The 18,050-nt window shown below is 66.0% G+C and overlaps 1 protein-coding gene across 1 annotated transcript in view; it reads right to left on the bottom strand.

Moving 5' to 3' along the window:
* ERF (ETS2 repressor factor) overlaps positions 1–7,459 on the bottom strand; it is an 8,095-nt gene extending 636 nt beyond the window's left edge. The window contains 5 exon segments of the mRNA XM_054011245.1: positions 8–35; positions 37–269; positions 782–897; positions 1,119–1,353; positions 7,388–7,459. Of these exon segments, the coding sequence (XP_053867220.1) occupies positions 8–35; positions 37–269; positions 782–897; positions 1,119–1,353; positions 7,388–7,409 (634 nt within the window). The 5' untranslated portion in view covers positions 7,410–7,459.
* Positions 7,460–18,050: the final 10,591 nt, after the last annotated feature.

The following is an 18,050-nucleotide window of genomic DNA, read 5'->3' as shown; positions in this document are numbered from 1 at the left end:
GGCCCACGGAAGCCGCCCCCCTCGCCCGGCCCCCCCTCCCCGGCGCCCCTCCTCGCCCAGCGGCTCCTCCAGCTCCGAGGTGGCCGAGGTGGCGTCGCTGCAGTCGCTGACCGAGCCACGGGCGAGGCGCCGGGCCACGGCCGAGAAGACACCCGGCGAGCGCAGCTCCTCCGCCCCGGGCGAGAGCACGTCCGACGGCGTGGAGGGCGGGAAGCGGAAGTGGGAGCCGCCTGAGGGCACCGGCGGGGCGCTCTGGGGCACGGGGCCACCTGCCATGGGAGGAGAGGGGTGAGGGGGACCCCCGCGCCTGCCTGGCCCCCCGCACCAACCCACCATCCCCAGCACCACAGCCTTGCCCCCGGCCCCAAGCCTGCCCAGCCCCCCACCGCCTCCCTGGCCCCCCAGCGCCAACCCACCATCCCGACCCCAATCCTGCCCAGCCCCCCAGCAACAAGCCACCATCTCAACAGCAGCCCCACCCCCTCACAACCTGCCCAGCCCCCATCCCACCCACAGTCCGGCCCCGTCCCTTCGCACCTCCATAGTCCCCCCCCAATTCAACCAATCCCCCCCCATCCCCCACACGCACCCTTTGCCCCTCCCACCCCAGAACTGCCTCCAACCCCCTCATCCATCCTCACAGCACCCCCCACCGTGCCCCCACCGTGCCCCAACCTCCCCCACTGCCCCCCTTATTTTCCACCAAGTCCCCAGGCCCCGAGTGGTGCCCTCCCCCCAATCCTTCCCAGAAGGGCCCCCCTTCCCCGCCACGGCCCCTCACCTGCCATGCCCATGTCGATGAAGGGGTAGTTCACCAGCACCAGCTTGTTGAAGTTGAACTTGTAGGTGAATCGTTTCCCTTTGGTTTTGTGCAGGATCCGCTTGTTGTAGTAGTACCTGGGAGGGGGGGATGGGGGGGGGGACAGAGCCGGGACCATCAGGACCCCAATGGACCCCCCATCCCCCTCCCCCAGCCATCACTCCCATTCCAGGTTAGAGCTGGGGGGAGGGCCTGGGAGCCAGGACTCCTGGGTTCTCTCCCCAGATCTGACACCGACAAATGGTGTTTGCATTCTCTGCCTCAGTTTCCCCACTGCCGCCATGGTGTCCCCGCTCACCTCAGGGCCCGGCTCAGCTTGTCATAGTTCATCTGGGGCTTGCACTTGCGGACACCCCACAGCCGCGCCACCTCGTCGGGGTCCTTGATCACGAACTCGCCGTAGTCGCCCTGCCAAGCAATCACGTCATGGTATTCCTCCTTGCGCAGCAGCTCCAGGATGAAGTGCCACAGCTGGATCTGCCGCGAGCCGGGGCTCGACTCGGGCTTGTAGGCCCAGTCGGGGAAGGCGAACCCTGTGGGGGAAGGGGCAGGTTGTTAGCCAGCACGGGGTGGGGCACCGGCCCTTTAAGGTCTGGTTTACATGGCGGTCCAGAGATGCCCAAACTGGCTTCCCTCAAAACAAAATGACAGGAGCCAGGACTCCTGGGTTCTCTCCCCAGCTCTGAGATGAGAGCAGGGTCTGGTGGTTAGAGGTGTGGGGGCTGGGAGCCGGACTCCTGGGTTCTCTCTGGCTCTGGGAGGGGGGTGGGGTCCGGTGGTTAGAGGAGGGGGGTCTGGGAGCCAGGACTCCTGGGTTCTCTCCTGGCACTGGGAGGGGAGCAAGGTGTAAGGGGTTAATGCCCCCATGCCAAGTGCCAGGGTGGGCACAAGGTGGGCGCGTCTCCGGGAGGGAACAGGAAACGGAGACCCACCAAGCTGCTTCCAGGCTGGGTCCACGGGCATTTCAGGGCTCATGAGAGGTCCCTGCACCCCCTGGGCTTGCCCACACTCAGTTGTGGCTGCCTCATACATGGGGCAGAATCCAACCCCCCAGCGCTGGGAAGGGGTCGGTGGTGTCTGCACTGCAGGCAAGCAGCTGAGGTCAGCACCTCCCAGACGAGCTGCCCCGTCCATCCCCCTCCTTCCACGGCCTGCCGTCCTCTCCCCCTGATCCCCTCCCCAACCTACACCACCAGAGCCTCCCCAACCCCACGGCCTCCCTCCCCCCACACCCTGGCAGGAGGCAGCATCTGCAGGATCACGGTTTAGCATAAGGCTCAGGCCCCACCCTGGGGTCTGGTCTCTGCACCTCGAACCCCACCCCCCCAAACAGGTAACAGGGAGCACAGACAATAGGCCATTTCCTAGCATGCGTGGGCCACCCCCCCCCATACCCTGCCAGTCTCGCCAGCCCCTGATTGGCTGAGCCAGCAGCATCTCCCGCAAACCACTGGCCCCCCAAAAACATCAGCGGGAGCCCCAGCCCCTCAGCCTGCCCAGCTCCCCAGTACACGGGGGCAGTGCTAGGCAGCACCCCCCACCCCATTGACCTTGTCAGGGCCAGGCCCCCCCACGCAGCCCAGCTGGGGGGCGGGAAGCTGACCCCCCCCAGTGGTGGGAGGGTGTCCTTGTAAAGGGGCCCAGCCCAGCATCCCAGCCCCGGCTGCCCCCCCACCCCGAGGGGAAGGGGGGCGGTTTCCCATTTCCCAAACCCCAGGCGCTCACAGCCCATCAATAATTCAGAGCCTCTGTAATGGAGGCCGGGCGCCGAGGGGGGGAGAGGGCAGAGCCGCAGACGGAGCCATTAGGGCGATGATCTCACCCCCCCTCCAGCCCAGCCCCCCCCCCCCCCCCCGGCAGGGGTGGAGCAGAGAAGACCCCCCCCCCCATACACACAGCTCAGAGACAGAGGCAGCTCCCACCCTTGGGGGCCAGGGCACCCCAATCCAAACCGGGGGGAAGGTGCCAGGAATGGGAAGAATGTGGGGTAACACCCAGCCCTGCACCCCAAAGCACTGAGGGGGTCCCCCCAGTCTCCTGCCCCTCCAAACACACACTGGGTGCCGTGGGGCCTCGGCAAACACGTCCAGCCCACCCCCTCCAGCTTCCAGTCTCCAAGCAACAGGCAACAGAGCGCGCCAAGGAGCCAAGCACTAAAAATAACCTGCCGGGAGGCCGAGGGAAGGAGCAGGCTGGGGAGGGCTCCTGGCACCCACAGTCCCTCCCCCCCCCCACGTGCCAGGAACCCAGGTGATCAGGACACCTCCCCTCCCCCACCTCCCTGGAGTCCCACCTGGGATGCAGCCGTACATTTGCCTTTTACTTCCCAGCACAGCGCAAGGGGTCCTTGTATAACCAGCCCCCTGCGCCCTACCCCAGAGATGGCTGCATCCCAGTGTCAGGCGGGGGTCCCTGTATAACCAGCCCCCTATGCCCTACCCCAGAGATGGCTGCATCCCAGTGCCAGGCGGGGGTCCCTGTATAACCAGCCCCCTATGCCCTACCCCAGAGGTGGCTGCATTCCAGTGCCAGGTGAGGGGGCCTGTATAACCAGCCCCCTACGCCCTACCCCAGAGGTGGCTGCATCCCAGTGCCAGCCTGGGGTCCCTGTATAACCAGCCCCCTACGCCCTACCCCAGAGGTGGCTGCATCCCAGTGCCAGCCTGGGGTCCCTGTATAACCAGCCCCCTACGCCCTACCCAGAGGTGGATGCATCCCAGTGCCAGGCGGGGGTCCCTGTATAACCAGCCCCCCACACCAGAGGTGGCTGCATCCCAGTGCCAGGCGAGGGGGGCCTGTATAACCAGCCTCTGCCACACCTCGGAGGGGCCGTGTCTTAGTGCCAGTAATGCCTTCAGACCTGGGGCAAGGAGCAGCTGGAACCAGACATCCCTCCCTCCCCCCAAAAGACCTTCTCTCCAGAAAGATCAAGTGGGGTCACTGGTCCGGAGGATCAAGTGGGCAAAGCGGGCAGGAAGGAGGAGGGACCATGGGTATGAAACCCCCCCCACCCCCAAATCTCCACTGGCCCCAGCCAGATAGCTGGAAGCTCCCCCTCCCCCCCACGGCCCCTCCCCCCCAGCCTCTGACTCAGCCCCACTTACACACAGGGGCCTGTTCTTGCTAATTAGCCCAGGGAAGGGGGGGGCTCTGACATCAGCCGCCCGCAGAGATCCCGTGAATGGGGTCACTGTTCCCCGGCTGGTGCTGCCAGACACGCGGGGTGACCCCCCTCCACAGCCCCCCCAACAAAGCCCTCCCCAGGTGCAAGAGCTCGGGGGGGGCCCCAACACAGGGATACGTGAGTGGGGCACTGGGTGGGACACCCCCCACACCCCTGGCTTCCCCCACCCTACACCCACTGGGACTTTAGGGGGTAGAAACCACAGCCCCATATTTATGGGGGTGAATAACCCCCCTTTATTGCTGTAGGGGAGGTGACTGAAGCATGTTCCCCCCTCCCCAGATGGTGGCACCCCCACTCCAATGGCTGCTGGTGTGGGGGAGGTGATTCCTAGATCCAGGCTTGGGGGTGGCCCCCCAGGCCAGACCCCCCCCCCCCCCGTAAGAAAGAGTTGAGGCAGCAGACCCCCAGCCAGAAGCTGGAACATTCCCCCCCCCCAGCCACCCAGGACACTCATGGAGCCCCCCAGCCTGTCTCCCAAACTCCGCAAAGCCCCCCACAATCACTGCCCCCCCAACACACTTTGAGGGGTTCCCAGCTCAGTGCCCTCCAGGGGTGTCAGGTCTATGCCACCCCCACAAAGGCAGAGCAGCCTGTGACTAAGTGGTGCCCACCTCCCGCCCGCCAGTGTCCCCATCCCCCGCCCACTCTCCGCCAGGGAGAAGGGGGCGAGGGGGGGGGCACAAAACCACCGTCTGCTGGCAGGCGCAGCCCCCGGGTCTGGCACGAGCCGCCGGCAGCCTGGTGCCAATGGGTGGGAAGGCCAGACGCCGGGAAGGGGGGGCACTGCCACCCCGCCCCCCAGGCCTTGCCAGCTGCAAACTCCTGGAAGCAGGGTCCCCCCCCATCCGTTATGTAACCCAGCTGCCCCATAACATCCGCTCAGCTGAGCTGGGGGGGGAGGGGGGAGATGTTGGATCTGGGACAATTCCAGAGAGTTGGGGGGCTGGAATTTGCCGGGGTTCAGCCCAGAAGCAGCCTAGGCCACTTCCCCCCGCACCCGGGCCGGCCCCTGCCCACACACAATGCACAGACTGTTCCCTGCCCGTCCTCCAAGTCTCAGCTCCCAGCCAAGCCCCCCCCCCCACACACACACACATTTTCCACTGCTCCCTAAGTGCGGGCACGTCTGGGGCGCAGCCCGGCTCGGGGAGGGGGCGGGGGAGAGACACCATTCGCCTCTTTCCCCACCTCAGGGTGTGCGGGGGGGGGCAGCACCCCCACGCCCCCCCTCCTGGACCTGGGGGAGCACCACTGAGGTTCTGGCTAGCGGGAGTGGGTGGGATCTGGAGTTGGGGGCCCCAAGTTTGTGGGGGGATGGCGTCACTGTCTCTTTAAGCGCCCCCCCCCAAACCGCACCACCTCTGTGACTAATCCCTGGAGCCAGCAGCTACCAGAGCCGGGATCGAATTCCAGCCCCCCACCCCCCGAATATTACATCACTCCCATTCCAGCAGCCTCGAGCCGCAGCCTCCGGCTGGGGGGATGCGGGGGGGGGCACATCACAGCAGGGTGTCCACGCGCTGAGCGCCCCCCCTCAGAGAGCCTTCAAAACTGGGGGGGCTCGAATTGGAGGGTCAGTACAAAAGGGGGGGGTCGGCCAGCAGAGACCGGGGTAGTGTGTGTGTGGGGGCAAATCCGAGGGCTCTGATTGGGGGGGGGGGGGGGGGGCTCGGTCTGTCTGTCCGGAACTTTCCCAGAGTCGAAGACAGGAAAAAGTTCTGCCGCCGCCGCCACCTCACTTATGGGGCGGGGGGGGGGGGGAGACAAGTTTGAACAGAAGCGAGAAGCACTTCAAAAAAACACGCAGATTCCTGGAGACAATGGGGCTGGGGTGGGTGGCGCCAGGGGGGGAGGGGGAGCCCAGCACAAAACCAGCCAGGGGGAGGGGAAAGGGGGGGCAGGTCTTTGCAGAGGGAGTTCCCCCCCCCACCCCGCACAGCCAAGGGGATGGGGCATTTTCAAGCAATGGAGCCGCTCAATCCTCACCCCCACCCCCCCCGGGCCAAAGTCCAGCCGCAGAGTGGACAGTGAATCCCCCGCCCCACGGAAAGCCGGTTGTAAAGTGACTTCACCCCCCCCACACACACACACAAATCCAGATCAGGCATAGCACAATCGAGCCCCCCCCCCCCCCCCCCCGAGTAAAGTCCGGAGTTAAAGGCTACACCCCCCCCCCCCGCTGGATTTAAGGTGGTATAAGCCTGTTTGTGGTTGGGGAGGGGATCTAGGTCAGCGATAGCTACGACACCCCCCCTTTTCGGTGTGCTGGGGGGTAAGCCTGCCGATTACCCCCCCCCAAAAAAAAAACCCTCCAAGGAAGACAAGATTGGCGCTGGGTTTAAGATGGTATCGTCCTTTTAAAGATTAAAAAACGTGGGGTGGGGGGGAGGGAGAGAGAATTCCAACCGGCTTGGTCTTCCTGGATGGAACATACACCCCCGCCGCGCCCCCCCCAACACAAACATTAAAGGTTGGGGGGGGGCAGAGATTCCCCCCGTCCCGCCCGGCGCCACCTTAACGCCGCGTTGTTTGTCGGAAACAAAAAGTTCCTTTTCGAACGTTGAGTTTCCAGTTCGGAACTTTGCAACTTTTCTTTGCCCGGGACCCCGGGGGCGGGGGGCAGGGACAGAGACCCCCCCTCCCCATGGACCGACAGCGGGGGGAGGGGGTGTTGCAAGTCCGGGGGATATCCGGGGGTGCAGCCCCCCGGCAAAATAACGCCCCCCTCCCCCCATGCCCCCCCAATCCACCCTCCCCCACAAGCCGAGAGGCGGAGTCACCCCGGAGCCCCCCAAGCTCCCCTCCCCCCACGCGCGGGGCCCCCCACGCCGCGGCCCCGGCAACAGCTGGGGCCGGGAAATGCAACAGGTCCCGCTGCGCCAAACTCCACCGCCGCCTGCCCCGGGCCCCCCACAAGCCGTGGGGAGGGGGAGGAGCACCCCCAGGGCAGGACCCCCGAACTTTTCAAACCCCCCCCGGCTCCAGCCGCCTCCATCACAAGCGCCAAGAGCGAGTCCTGCTAGCGCCCCCCCGCCCGCCCTCCCTCAGTCCCCCAGCTCCCCGCCCCCCACCGCCGCCGCTTGTGTCCCCCTCCTCGGTACTTCTGCCTCTCCCACCCCCATCTTCCTCCCCTACTGCTCCCAGCCCTCCACTTCCTCCTCTCCCTGCCCCCCAGGTGCCCCCACACCACGCGCCCAGGGTACCCCCTCCAAGCCCTGCTCCCAGCCCCCCGAAATCTTGAGGGGGACACCCCACCTCCAAATTCCTCCAGCCCCCCCAGCGGGAACCCCGGCCCCCCAAAACCCCGGGGAACCCCAAACCCTGGGGCGCCCCCCAACTTCCCAGGCCCCACGTGGTCCCAGGCCCCCCGCAGTCCCCACCTGCGTCCGCAGGGGTCTTCATAGCTCTGCGCTGCAGCCGCCGCCGGGTCGGTCTCGGTCGCTCCCCCCCCGGCTCCCCCCCCTCCGCCCCTTCCCGGCCTCATATGGAGCCGGGACGCCCACGCCCCCTGCAAGCACGTCACCGCCGCGTCGCCATGGACACTGAGCCCGCCCCCTCGGCCGGCTCCGCCCACAGACGCCGGAGGGGAGGGGCGGCTTAAAAGGGCCGCGCAGGGAGTGGGGCAGGAATGGGGGCCGATGGGGGTATGAGGGTAGATGGGGAGGGGGTATCTCGGTGTTAGATGGAGAGATGGGAAGGGCGCATATGAGGATATTTTGGGTACATGGCGGTAGCGGGGGTAGATGGGGAAGCGGGGATATTGGGGGTAGATGGGGAGGGGGTAGCAGGGGTAGATGGGGATATCGGGGTAGATGGGGAAGGGGTATTTTGGGTACATGGCGGTAGCGGGGGTAGATGGGGAAGCGGGGATATTGGGGGTAGATGGGGATATCAGGGGTAGATGGGGAAGAGGTATTTTGGGTAGATGGAGTAGCGGGGGTAGATGGGGAGGGTATTTGGGGTAGATGGGGATATCGGGGTAGATGGGGAAGGGGTATTTTGGGTACATGGCGGTAGCGGGGGTAGATGGGGAAGCGGGGATATTGGGGGTAGATGGGGAGGGGGTAGCAGGGGTAGATGGGGATATCAGGGGTAGATGGGGAAGAGGTATTTTGGGTACATGGGGGTATTTTGGGTAGATGGGGAGGGGGTAGCGGGGGTAGATGGGGATATCGGGGTAGATGGGGAAGGGGTATTTTGGGTACATGGGGGTAGCGGGGGTAGATGAGGAAGCGGGGATATTTGGGGTACATGGGGATATTGGGGGTAGATGGGAAAGCGGGGATATTGGGGGGTACATGGGGATATTGGGAGTAGATGGGGAAGTGGCGTTATTTGGGGTAGATGGGGAGGGGGTAGCGGGGGTAGATGGGGAGGGTATTTGGGATAGATGGGGATATTGGGGTAGCGGGGGTAGATGGGGAGGGGGTGTCTGAGGGGAATCGGGGGTATCTGGGGGCAGGGCAGATGGGAAAGGAGTATGGGAGGCAGGACTGAGGTGGGGAGGAGCAAGTGACTGGGGGGAGCTCAGCACAATGGTTGGGTTTGGAAGGACAGGACTGGAGGATGGGAACAGGGCTGGGGAGGGGAGGGAAGGCAGTGCGGGGGCTGACAGGCCCAGGGTCAAGGTGTGGGGGGGCACAGGTTGGGCTGGGGGCGAGCTCTGGAGTGCAGAGCAAGAGGGTGGGAGCTGGGTTGGAGGGAAGGGGAGGTGAGGAGTTACCTGGGATGGGGGAGCCATGGGGGACATGACAGAGGACACACCTAGGCCAGTGGGACCCAGCTAGGGCATATCGACAGAGCTGGAGGCGGGGGGAGCCCAGGGCTGGGCTAGCAGGGGCTGTGGGTCTGGAGTGAGGGGCACCAGCAGAGCTTGGGTGGGGGGAGCCAGAGGAACGTGAGGCAGGGGTTTGCTGTGTCTCTGTCTGGACATGCGGGGGATTCCCAGACAGATGGCATACGTGGGTCGATCTATTGCTGGGGGTCAGGGGGGTCTGGTCATCCTCTGAGCCAGGACAGGGAGACTTCCCCCGGCTCCCCTTGTCATGAGGCCGCCTAGGCCCCCCAGGCTTGGGGCAAGGGTGGGCTTTGCAAAGGGGCCAGTGCGCGTGCCCTGCTGGGAACAGGGCTGAGACCTGGCAAACTCGATGAGGCGGGAGCTGGGCTGCCTGTGGGGGAGGAGGGAGGTGCAAACTGTGGGTCTGGTGTGCACAGTGCGGGCTGTGTGCGTGTGAAGGGTTCACCTGCCTGCAGGTGTCTGGGAGCGTGTGTGCAAAGTGGGGGTGGGGTGCGTAGAGGTAGGGGTGTGTGCAGTGTTGAGTGTGCAGGGCGTGCAAGGTGTGTTTGAGTGTGCAGGGTGTGCAAGGTGCATTTGGGGGTGCGGGGCATGCAAGGTGTGTTTGAGGGTGTGGGGCGTGTGCAGGGGGTGTGGAGCGTATGTGGCTGCAGGTAAAGGGCGTGAGTGTGCAGAGAGGGGAGGGGGGTGCGAGCCTGGGGCATCTCTGCGACGTGACCCAGCCCTTGCTGAGGGGCAGAGGGGGTTCGGTGCCTGATGGTGGGTCTGGGTGTGGGGGGTACGAGCGAGCGCGTGTCGCTGTTGTGGGAGCCCCTCCCTGGCTGTGTGGGAACATTTGTGTGTCTGCATTTGGCTGCATGTGGGTGTGTCCTTGTGTTGTGTGTCCATGTTCATGTGTGTGCGTGTCCGTGTGTCACACAATCATGGAAAAGTCAGGCTGGAAGTGACCTCAAGAAGTCAGCAAGTGCAGCCCCTGCGCCGAGCCAGGACCCAGAACCTTTGACCTGTCCATATGTGTTTTCCCATGTCCGTCCGTGTCCATGTGTGTGTGTCCGTGTCTGTCCGTGTGTGTCAATGTGTCCATGTGTGTATTGTGTGTCCATGTGTCCGTCCGTGTCTGTCATGTGTCCATGTGTGCGTCCCTGTGTCCATCCACATGTGGGTTTATGACGTTCGTCCATCCATGTGTCCATCCGTGTGTGTGTGTCACGTGTCCATGTGTCTGTCCTTGTGTGTGTTTGTGTCTGTGTCGTGTTTCCCTGTGTCCGTCTGTGTGTGTGTGTCTGTGTTGTGTGTCCGTGTGCTTGTGTGGGTCTCCCCGGGCCCCTCCCCCGGCTCTGGCACATGTGGGGCCCGGGGGGGTAATTATAAAGGTGTTTGTTTTCGATTGCCTCATTTAGACACAAGTGGCTTTTGTTTGGTGTGTGCACGTGTGTGTGTCTGATGCAACCACGCGCCGCTCAGAGAGCAGGAAACCTTCCCCACTCGCACGGGGGGGGGGGGGGCAGCGACCCCGCAGCCGGGGGTCAGAAGCCAGGGGATCTCATCCCTCCCCCCCCCCCCCCCCCCAGTACGGCGCAAATGACTTGGGGGGAGATTCTGGTTCCTAAATCAGGTGCTCAGTGTGGGGGAATTGGGGAGGACACCTGCTCTGAAACAGCGACACGATCACTATTAATTGGGTTGTTACGAAGGCCTGAGGCAGCTGCCGTGGGGAATTTCTACACGCGCGTGTGAGCTAGAGAGGAGCGTGCGAGGGGGTGTGAGCAGGTGTGTGAGAGAAGGGGGTCTGTGTGAGTGAGTGTGCAAGGGAGTGAGTATGTATCCAAAGGGGATTCACGTGTGTGCAAGGGGGCGTGTGAGTGGCTGTGCAGAGGGGATGAGTGTGCATCTGAGGGAGAATCCATGGGCATGCAAAGGGGGCAGGTGTGTGTGCAAAGGGGGTGCGTGTGTATGCAAGAGGCCATGTGAGTGGGCATGCAAAGGATGACAAGTGTGCATGAGAGAGGAGGAGGAGGGGTGAGTGGGTGTGCAAAGGGAGAGAGGGTGTGGGGCCCGCCATGGAATCTGTGTGTGCAATGGGGCATGATGGCCTGGGTGTGCCCCCTCCTTTGCACACTTGGGAGTACCCCAATCCCCCTCCTTACCTTGCCCTCTCCAGGTGGATCCATCCCATCTGTGCTCCAGGGAGGGGCACTGGCAGTACATGCCGCAGGTTGGGGGGGCGCTGGGGGACAGAAGTGGGGGGTGGGTTACAATGCACCGGAGACCCAGGGCAACCTGCCTGGAAGACTCCTCCTCCGGTGCCCAACTCCCCTCCCTGGGCCACCCAGCCCCCTAGAACCAGGGCTCCTGCCCCTTCCCCCCACAGCGCCCCCTGCTGGGGGAGCCCAGGGCTGGAGTAGCCGGGAGCCCCCTGGGGTCCCCCTGTGTTGCCCTATGTACCCTGGCCGTGGGGGAAGCGTCCCCTACTGGGGGGACGCCTCCACCCAGAGCTGCCCGTGTGCCTAGGGGGAGAGGGGCGCGGAGCAGTGGGCCGGGGCTGGTGCCGCCGGTTCTGGGCCCCGGGTATAAATAGCTCCCTTATAAATAATGCAGCGTTATTCTCGCTATAATTATCGGCTGGGAAGCCTGTGGCCGGGCGGATGCATTAGGCACAGTGCCCCTGCCCCTCCCCCTGTGCCCTGAACCCCCCCCCCCCCAGCCACCCTCCACCTGCTTGGGGAGCAAATTGGCAAACCAGAGCCCAGGAACTAGCAAACACAGCCCCCCCCCCCAACTGCACTGGAAGGAATGGAGCTTGTCAGGGCACTGCTGAGGGGAAGCTCACGGCGCCGGGCCCCCGGCTGGGCGCTACCAGGTGGAAACTCACGGTGCCAGGTCCCCGGCTGGGCACTGCCCCAGGGAAGCTCACAGCACCGGGTCCCCGACTGGGCACTGTCCCAGGAAAGCTCACGGCGCTGGGTCCCTGGCTGGGAACTGCCCCAGGGAAACTCGCAGCGCTGGGTCCCTGGCTGGGCACTGCTGAGGGGAAGCTCGCAGCGCTGGGTCCCCGGCTGGGCACTGCCCCAGGGAAGCTTGCAGCGCTGGGTCCCCGGCTGGGCACTGCTGAGGGGAAGCTCGTGGAGCTGGGTCCCTTTTTCATTCTAAGATTAGACGACATGTGATTTAATAAGAGTCATCACTGCTAATTATTGCATCCCCTCCCCCTCCGGTGGTCTGGGGCATTTCGCAGCCCAAGGAAAGTCAGTGTCTGGTCCCCATTTTCTAGGTGGGGAACCGAGACATGGGACGGCAAAAGGACTTGCCGTATCTCAGGCCCTGAGTTAGTATAAAAAAACCCAGGAGTCCTGGCTCCCAGCCCCCCTCCCATACAGTCCCTAGCCCCCAGCCCCCACTCCCTCCCCAGAGCTGGGGAGAGAACCCAGGAGTCCTGACTCCCAGAACCCGTCCCCCCCAGCCCCCAGCCCCCACTCCCTCCCCAGAGCCGGGGAGAGAACCCAGGAGTCCTGGCTCCCAGACCCTGTCCCCCACAGTCCCCAGCCCCCACTCACTCCCCAGAGCCGGGGAGAGAACCCAGGAGTCCTGGCTCCCAGACCCCGACCCCCACAGCCCCCACTCACTCCCCAGAGCCAGGGAGAGAACCCAGGAGCCCTGGCTCCCAGCCCCCATCCCCCACAGCCCCCACTCACTCCCCAGAGCCGGGGAGAGAACCCAGGAGTCCTGGCTCCCAGCCCCCGTCCCCCACAGCCCCAACTCCCTTCCCAGAGCCGGGGAGAGAACCCAGGAGCCCTGGCTCCCATCCCCCACAGCCCCCACTCACTCCCCAGAGCCGGGGAGAGAACCCAGGAGTCCTGGCTCCCAGCCCCCGTCCCCCACAGCTCCAACTCCCTTCCCAGAGCCGGAGAGAGAACCCAGGAGTCCTAGCTCCCAGACCCTGTCCCCCACAGCTCCCACTCACTCCCCAGAGCCGGGGAGAGAACCCAGGAGTCCTGGCTCCCAGCCCCCGTCCCCCACAGCCCCCAGCCCCTACTCACTCCCCAGAGCCGGGGAGAGAACCCAGGAGTCCTGGCTCTCAATGCCACCAAATACCCAATAGTAGGAAAAGCTCCAGGTCCCTTACAGAGCAGGCGAGCGAGGAAGAGGATGGATGTGGCAGGCGTGAGAAGGCGGTGGTGGGGGGGGGTTATTGCTTTCCGATGCCCCCCACCCCCCGGGGAGGAGCAGCGCCTGGGCGAGTGCAGTGTTGGGGGGGGTGTTTCACTCCGGGGTGGGGGTTCCTAGGAAGGAGGGAAGGACAGTGTGGGAAGGGGGAGGGCGGGGCAGGGTGTGGGGGGTGTTTCGCTCCAGGGTGGGGGTTCCTAGGAAGGAGGGAAGGACAGTGTGGGAAGGGGGAGGGTGGGGCAGGGTGGGGGGCACAGGCAATGGGGAGGCTGCGTCTGGCGCTGCAGGGTGGGGGGCACAGGCGGTGGGGAGGCTGCGTCTGGGGCTGCAGGGTGGGGGGCGCGGGCGGTGGGGAGGCTGCGTCTGGGGCTGCAGGGTGGGGGGCGCGGGCGGTGGGGAGGCTGCATCTGGGGCTGCAGGGTGGGGGGCGCAGGCGGTGGGGGGGCTGCAGGGTGGGGGGCGCGGGCGGTGGGGAGGCTGCGTCTGGGGCTGCAGGGTGGGGGGCGCGGGCGGTGGGGAGGCTACGTCTGGGGCTGCAGGGTGGGGGGCGCAGGCGGTGGGGGGGCTGCAGGGTGGAGAGCGCGGGCGGTGGGGAGGTTGCGTCTGGGGCTGCAGGGTGGGGGGCGCAGGCGGTGGGGGGGCTGCAGGGTGGAGAGCGCGGGCGGTGGGGAGGCTGCGTCTGGGGCTGCAGGGTGGGGGACGCGGGCGGTGGGGAGGCTGCGTCTGGGGCTGCAGGGTGGGGGGCGCGGGCGGTGGGGAGGCTGCGTCTGGGGCTGCAGGGTGGGGGGCGCAGGCGGTGGGGAGGCTGCAGGGTGGAGAGCGCGGGCGGTGGGGAGGCTGCGTCTGGGGCTGCAGGGTGGGGGGCGCGGGCGGTGGGGGGGCTGCAGGGTGGAGAGCGCGGGCGGTGGGGAGGCTGCGTCTGGGGCTGCAGGGTGGGGGGCGCGGGCGGTGGGGAGGCTGCGTCTGGGGCTGCAGGGTGGGGGGCGCAGGCGGTGGGGGGGCTGCAGGGTGGAGAGCGCGGGCGGTGGGGAGGCTGCGTCTGGGGCTGCAGGGTGGGGGGCGCGGGCGGTGGGGGGGCTGCGTCTGGGGCTGCAGGGTGGGGGGCATGGGCGGTGGGGGGGCTGCGTCTGGGGCTGCAGGGTGGGGGGCGCAGGCGGTGGGGGGGCTGCAGGGTGGGGGGCGCGGGCGGTGGGGGGGCTGCGTCTGGGGCTGCAGGGTGGGGGGCGCGGGCGGTGGGGAGGATGCGTCTGGGGCTGCAGGGTGGAGAGCGCGGGCGGTGGGGAGGCTGCGTCTGGGGCTGCAGGGTGGGGGGCGCGGGCGGTGGGGGGGCTGCATCTGGGGCTGCAGGGTGGGGGACGCAGGCGGTGGGGAGGCTGTGGGGGGCGCAGGCGGTGGGGAGGATGCGTCTGGGGTTGCAGGGTGGGGGGCGCAGGCGGTGGGGGGGCTGCGTCTGGGGCTGCAGGGTGGGGGGCGCAGGCGGTGGGGGGGCTGCAGGGTGGGGGGCGCGGGCGGTGGGGAGGCTGCGTCTGGGGCTGCAGGGTGGGGGGCGCAGGCGGTGGGGAGGCTGCGTCTGGGGCTGCAGGGTGGGGGGCGCAGACGGTGGGGAGGCTGTGGGGGGCGCAGGCGGTGGGGGGGCTGCGTCTGGGGCTGCAGGGTGGGGGGCGCAGACGGTGGGGAGGCTGTGGGGGGCGCAGGCGGTGGGGAGGATGCGTCTGGGGCTGCAGGGTGGGGGGCGCGGGCGGTGCGGGGCTGCGTCTGGGGCTGCAGGGTGGGGGGCGCAGGCGGTGGGGGGGCTGCAGGGTGGAGAGCGCAGGCGGTGGGGAGGCTGCGTCTGGGGCTGCAGGGTGGGGGGCGCGGGCGGTGGGGGGGCTGCGTCTGGGGCTGCAGGGTGGGGGGCGCAGGCGGTGGGGGGGCTGCGTCTGGGGCTGCAGGTTGGGGGGCGCAGGCGGTGGGGAGGCTGTGGGGGGCGCAGGCGGTGGGGAGGATGCGTCTGGGGCTGCAGGGTGGGGGGCATGGGCGGTGGGGGGGCTGCGTCTGGGGCTGCAGGTTGGGGGGCGCAGGCGGTGGGGAGGCTGTGGGGGGCGCAGGCGGTGGGGAGGATGCGTCTGGGGTTGCAGGGTGGGGGGCGCAGGCGGTGGGGGGGCTGCGTCTGGGGCTGCAGGGTGGGGGGCGCAGGCGGTGGGGAGGCTGTGGGGGGCGCGGGCGGTGGGGGGGCTGCGTCTGGGGCTGCAGGGTGGGGGGCGCAGGCGGTGGGGAGGCTGTGGGGGGCGCGGGCGGTGGGGAGGCTGCGTCTGGGGCTGCAGGGTGGGCGCCGGCAGCAGAAATAGCACGGGAGGCAAAAGGAAAAGTTTGTTCCTGCCGCTGAATTAGCAGGGGCTAAAAACAGCGGCTGCGAAATCTGGGCCCGTCCCCAGCCCTGGCCGGCAGCCAGCTGGCAGAGCCCCGGCCCGGCCCTGCCCTGCCCTGGCTGCCAGGCTGTGGGCAAGGCAGAGTGCTCGCACGGGCTCGCACCAGCCTTCTCACGCACAGGGGAGAGGCACATGCCTGCAGGGGCTCGCATGGGCACAAGGCTTGCCTGGCACCTGGATGTGCACCGGCATGCTCTTGCACACGCGTGCACCGGTGCCCTCTTGCACCAGCAGGGGCATGCACCAGTGTCCTCTTGCACACTTGCTCACAGAAGCCGGTGCCACGTGTGGTCATGTTGCACACTCACTGACACAATCAGGCACAGTCATTCGTTCACACACTCATTTGAACAAGCAGACATGCACACAGGCATCCTCTTGTACATTTGCACATACACACTCATACACTTACAGCCAAGCTCACATAAGCAGAAACTTGGTCACTACCTGGGGCACTGTTGGGGGGAAGCGCGCAGCATTAGGGTCCCCAGCTGGGGCACTGCTGCAGGGAAATTCACTGTGCCAGGGTCCGTGGCTGGGGGCACTGCTGTGGGGAAGCTTGCAGCACTGGGTCTCCTTGGTCTGCAGAGAGAGGAGAGGTCTGGGGCAGTGATGGAAGGTGGCTGAGGGGGCTGGAGGAAGTGGAGGGTCAGGAGACGGGAGGCGGGAGCAGGGATACAGTTGAGGAGGGCAAAGGGAACCCAGAGAGGTTGGGGTTAGGGTTCCCAGGTGCCTGGTTGAAAAGGGACAGTGGCGGCTCCCAGAAGTGGGCAGCATGTCATGGCGCAGGGGTGGTCAGGGAAGCCCTGTGTGCTGCCTCTGCCCCCAGCGCCAGCTCTGCAATCCCATTGCCTGGGAACCGCGGCCAATGGGAGCTGTGGTGGTGGCGCCTGCGGGCACGGGCAGCACACACCACGCAGAGCCACCTGGCCGCCCCTGCGTCTAGGAGCCGGACATGGCGGCCGCTTCTGGGAGCAGTGTGGAGCCGGGGCAGGCAGGGAGCCTGGCTTAGCCCGGCTGCGCCGCTGACCGGGAACTGCCTGAGGTAAGTGCCGCCTGTCTGGAACCCACACCCCCACTTGCACCCCGAATTCCCTGCCCCAGGTCGGGACCCCCTCCTGCACACTAACTCCCTCACCCCTTCCCGCACCCCATCCTCCTGCCCAAGCCCTGAGTCCCCCTTGCCCACCCTCCAGTCTGGAGCCCACTCCCACACCCTGAACCTCTCACTTATGGCCCCACCCCAGAGCCCACATCCCCAGTCAGAGCCCTCAGCCCCTCCCACACCCCAGCCCCTGCCCGCCCAGTGAAAGTGAGTGAGGGTGGGGGAGAGCAAGCGATGAAGGGAGGGGGGGCTGGAGTGAGTGGGGCCAGGGCCTCAGAGAAGGGGCGGGGTAGGGGTGGGGCCTAAAAGAAGGGGCGGGGCATGGGTGGAGCAAGGGTCTTTGGTTTTGTGGCATTGGAAAGTTGGCAACCCTACTTGGGGTGGGGCATGGGACCCCTCCCCTTGGAATGCACTAGCCCCAATGACAACTCCCCCTCCCCCACCTGGGCTGATAAGAGAGAAGAAGGGACAGGTTCTTAAAGGGCCAGCACAGACCCCTGTGGCAGCCCCCCCCGGGGGCAGAATGTGCATTGCATGGCTTCCACTAACGGGGGCATGGGCGTGTGTGTGGAGGCAGGGTGTGAGGGGAGTAAGCTGCATTGCGCACATGGGGAAGTGAGTTGCCGGGCAACCAGCCATGCCCCATGGCGGTGGAATTGCCATCACTCGGCGTGGAGAGTGGCCTCACGTTCCTTGGTATCTCTGTGTGTGTATGGGGCGGTGGTGGGCAACCTGCCATCAACGCCAGCAAAATGCCTCAGGCTGCCCACCCCTGGTATGGAGCATCGCCTCGCATGCACTGTGGGTGGATTCCATTTCCTGCGCTGTGTGGGGCTGCAGTGCGTGCACCAGTGTCCCTGTGAGGGGGCGGCTTTGCATGCACTGCTGGGGTTTGCATTGCATTCAGTGTGTGTGTGTGTGTGTGTGTGTGCGCGCGCGCATAGGATATATAACAGTTTCTCTGTGTGTGGATGGGGAGTTTCATTGTACTGGGGCCGGAGGGAGTTGTATTCCATGCGCTGGTTTCTCTGCATACGTGGAGTTGCATTTTGTGCTCTGGTGTCTGTGTGTAGGAGACTTGCATTACAGGTACCGGTGATCAAAGTTGTGTTGCATGTATATACACTGGTGGGGGCAGTTGCATTCCAAGCACCGGGCCCGGGCAGGGGATATGTTGCAGGGGTTGCATTCCACGCCTCAGTGTTTCTGTCTAGAGGGGGTTGCAGTGTGTGAACAAGCGGATGGACATGGTGCTGCATACAAGGTCACTGCTACCTGTGCAGGCAGGTTACATGCCATAGACTGAGGAACGGAGTTGTAGTCCATGAACCATTTCTGTGGCGCAGGGGAGGGTGGAGCAGCACTGCATGTGTGGATGTCTGTCCGTGGTGATAGGGGAACTGCATTGCATGCGCCTGTCTGCGTGGGTGTTTCTCTGCAGTCCATGCACTGGTGTCTGTGCAGGGGGAGGGGAGGGGGATTGCATTGCCTGCACCAGTGTCTGTGCACAGGAAGTTGAATTACATGCACCCGTGTCTGTGAGGCGGAGAATTGTATTGCATCCTCAGGCG

The sequence above is a fragment of the Malaclemys terrapin genome, chromosome 21 (genome assembly GCF_027887155.1).
Source record: "Malaclemys terrapin pileata isolate rMalTer1 chromosome 21, rMalTer1.hap1, whole genome shotgun sequence".
NCBI classification, from domain to species: Eukaryota; Metazoa; Chordata; order Testudines; family Emydidae; genus Malaclemys; species Malaclemys terrapin.
Note: the sequence above shows the minus strand (reverse complement) of the source record. Positions and strands in the feature narration are given on the sequence as shown.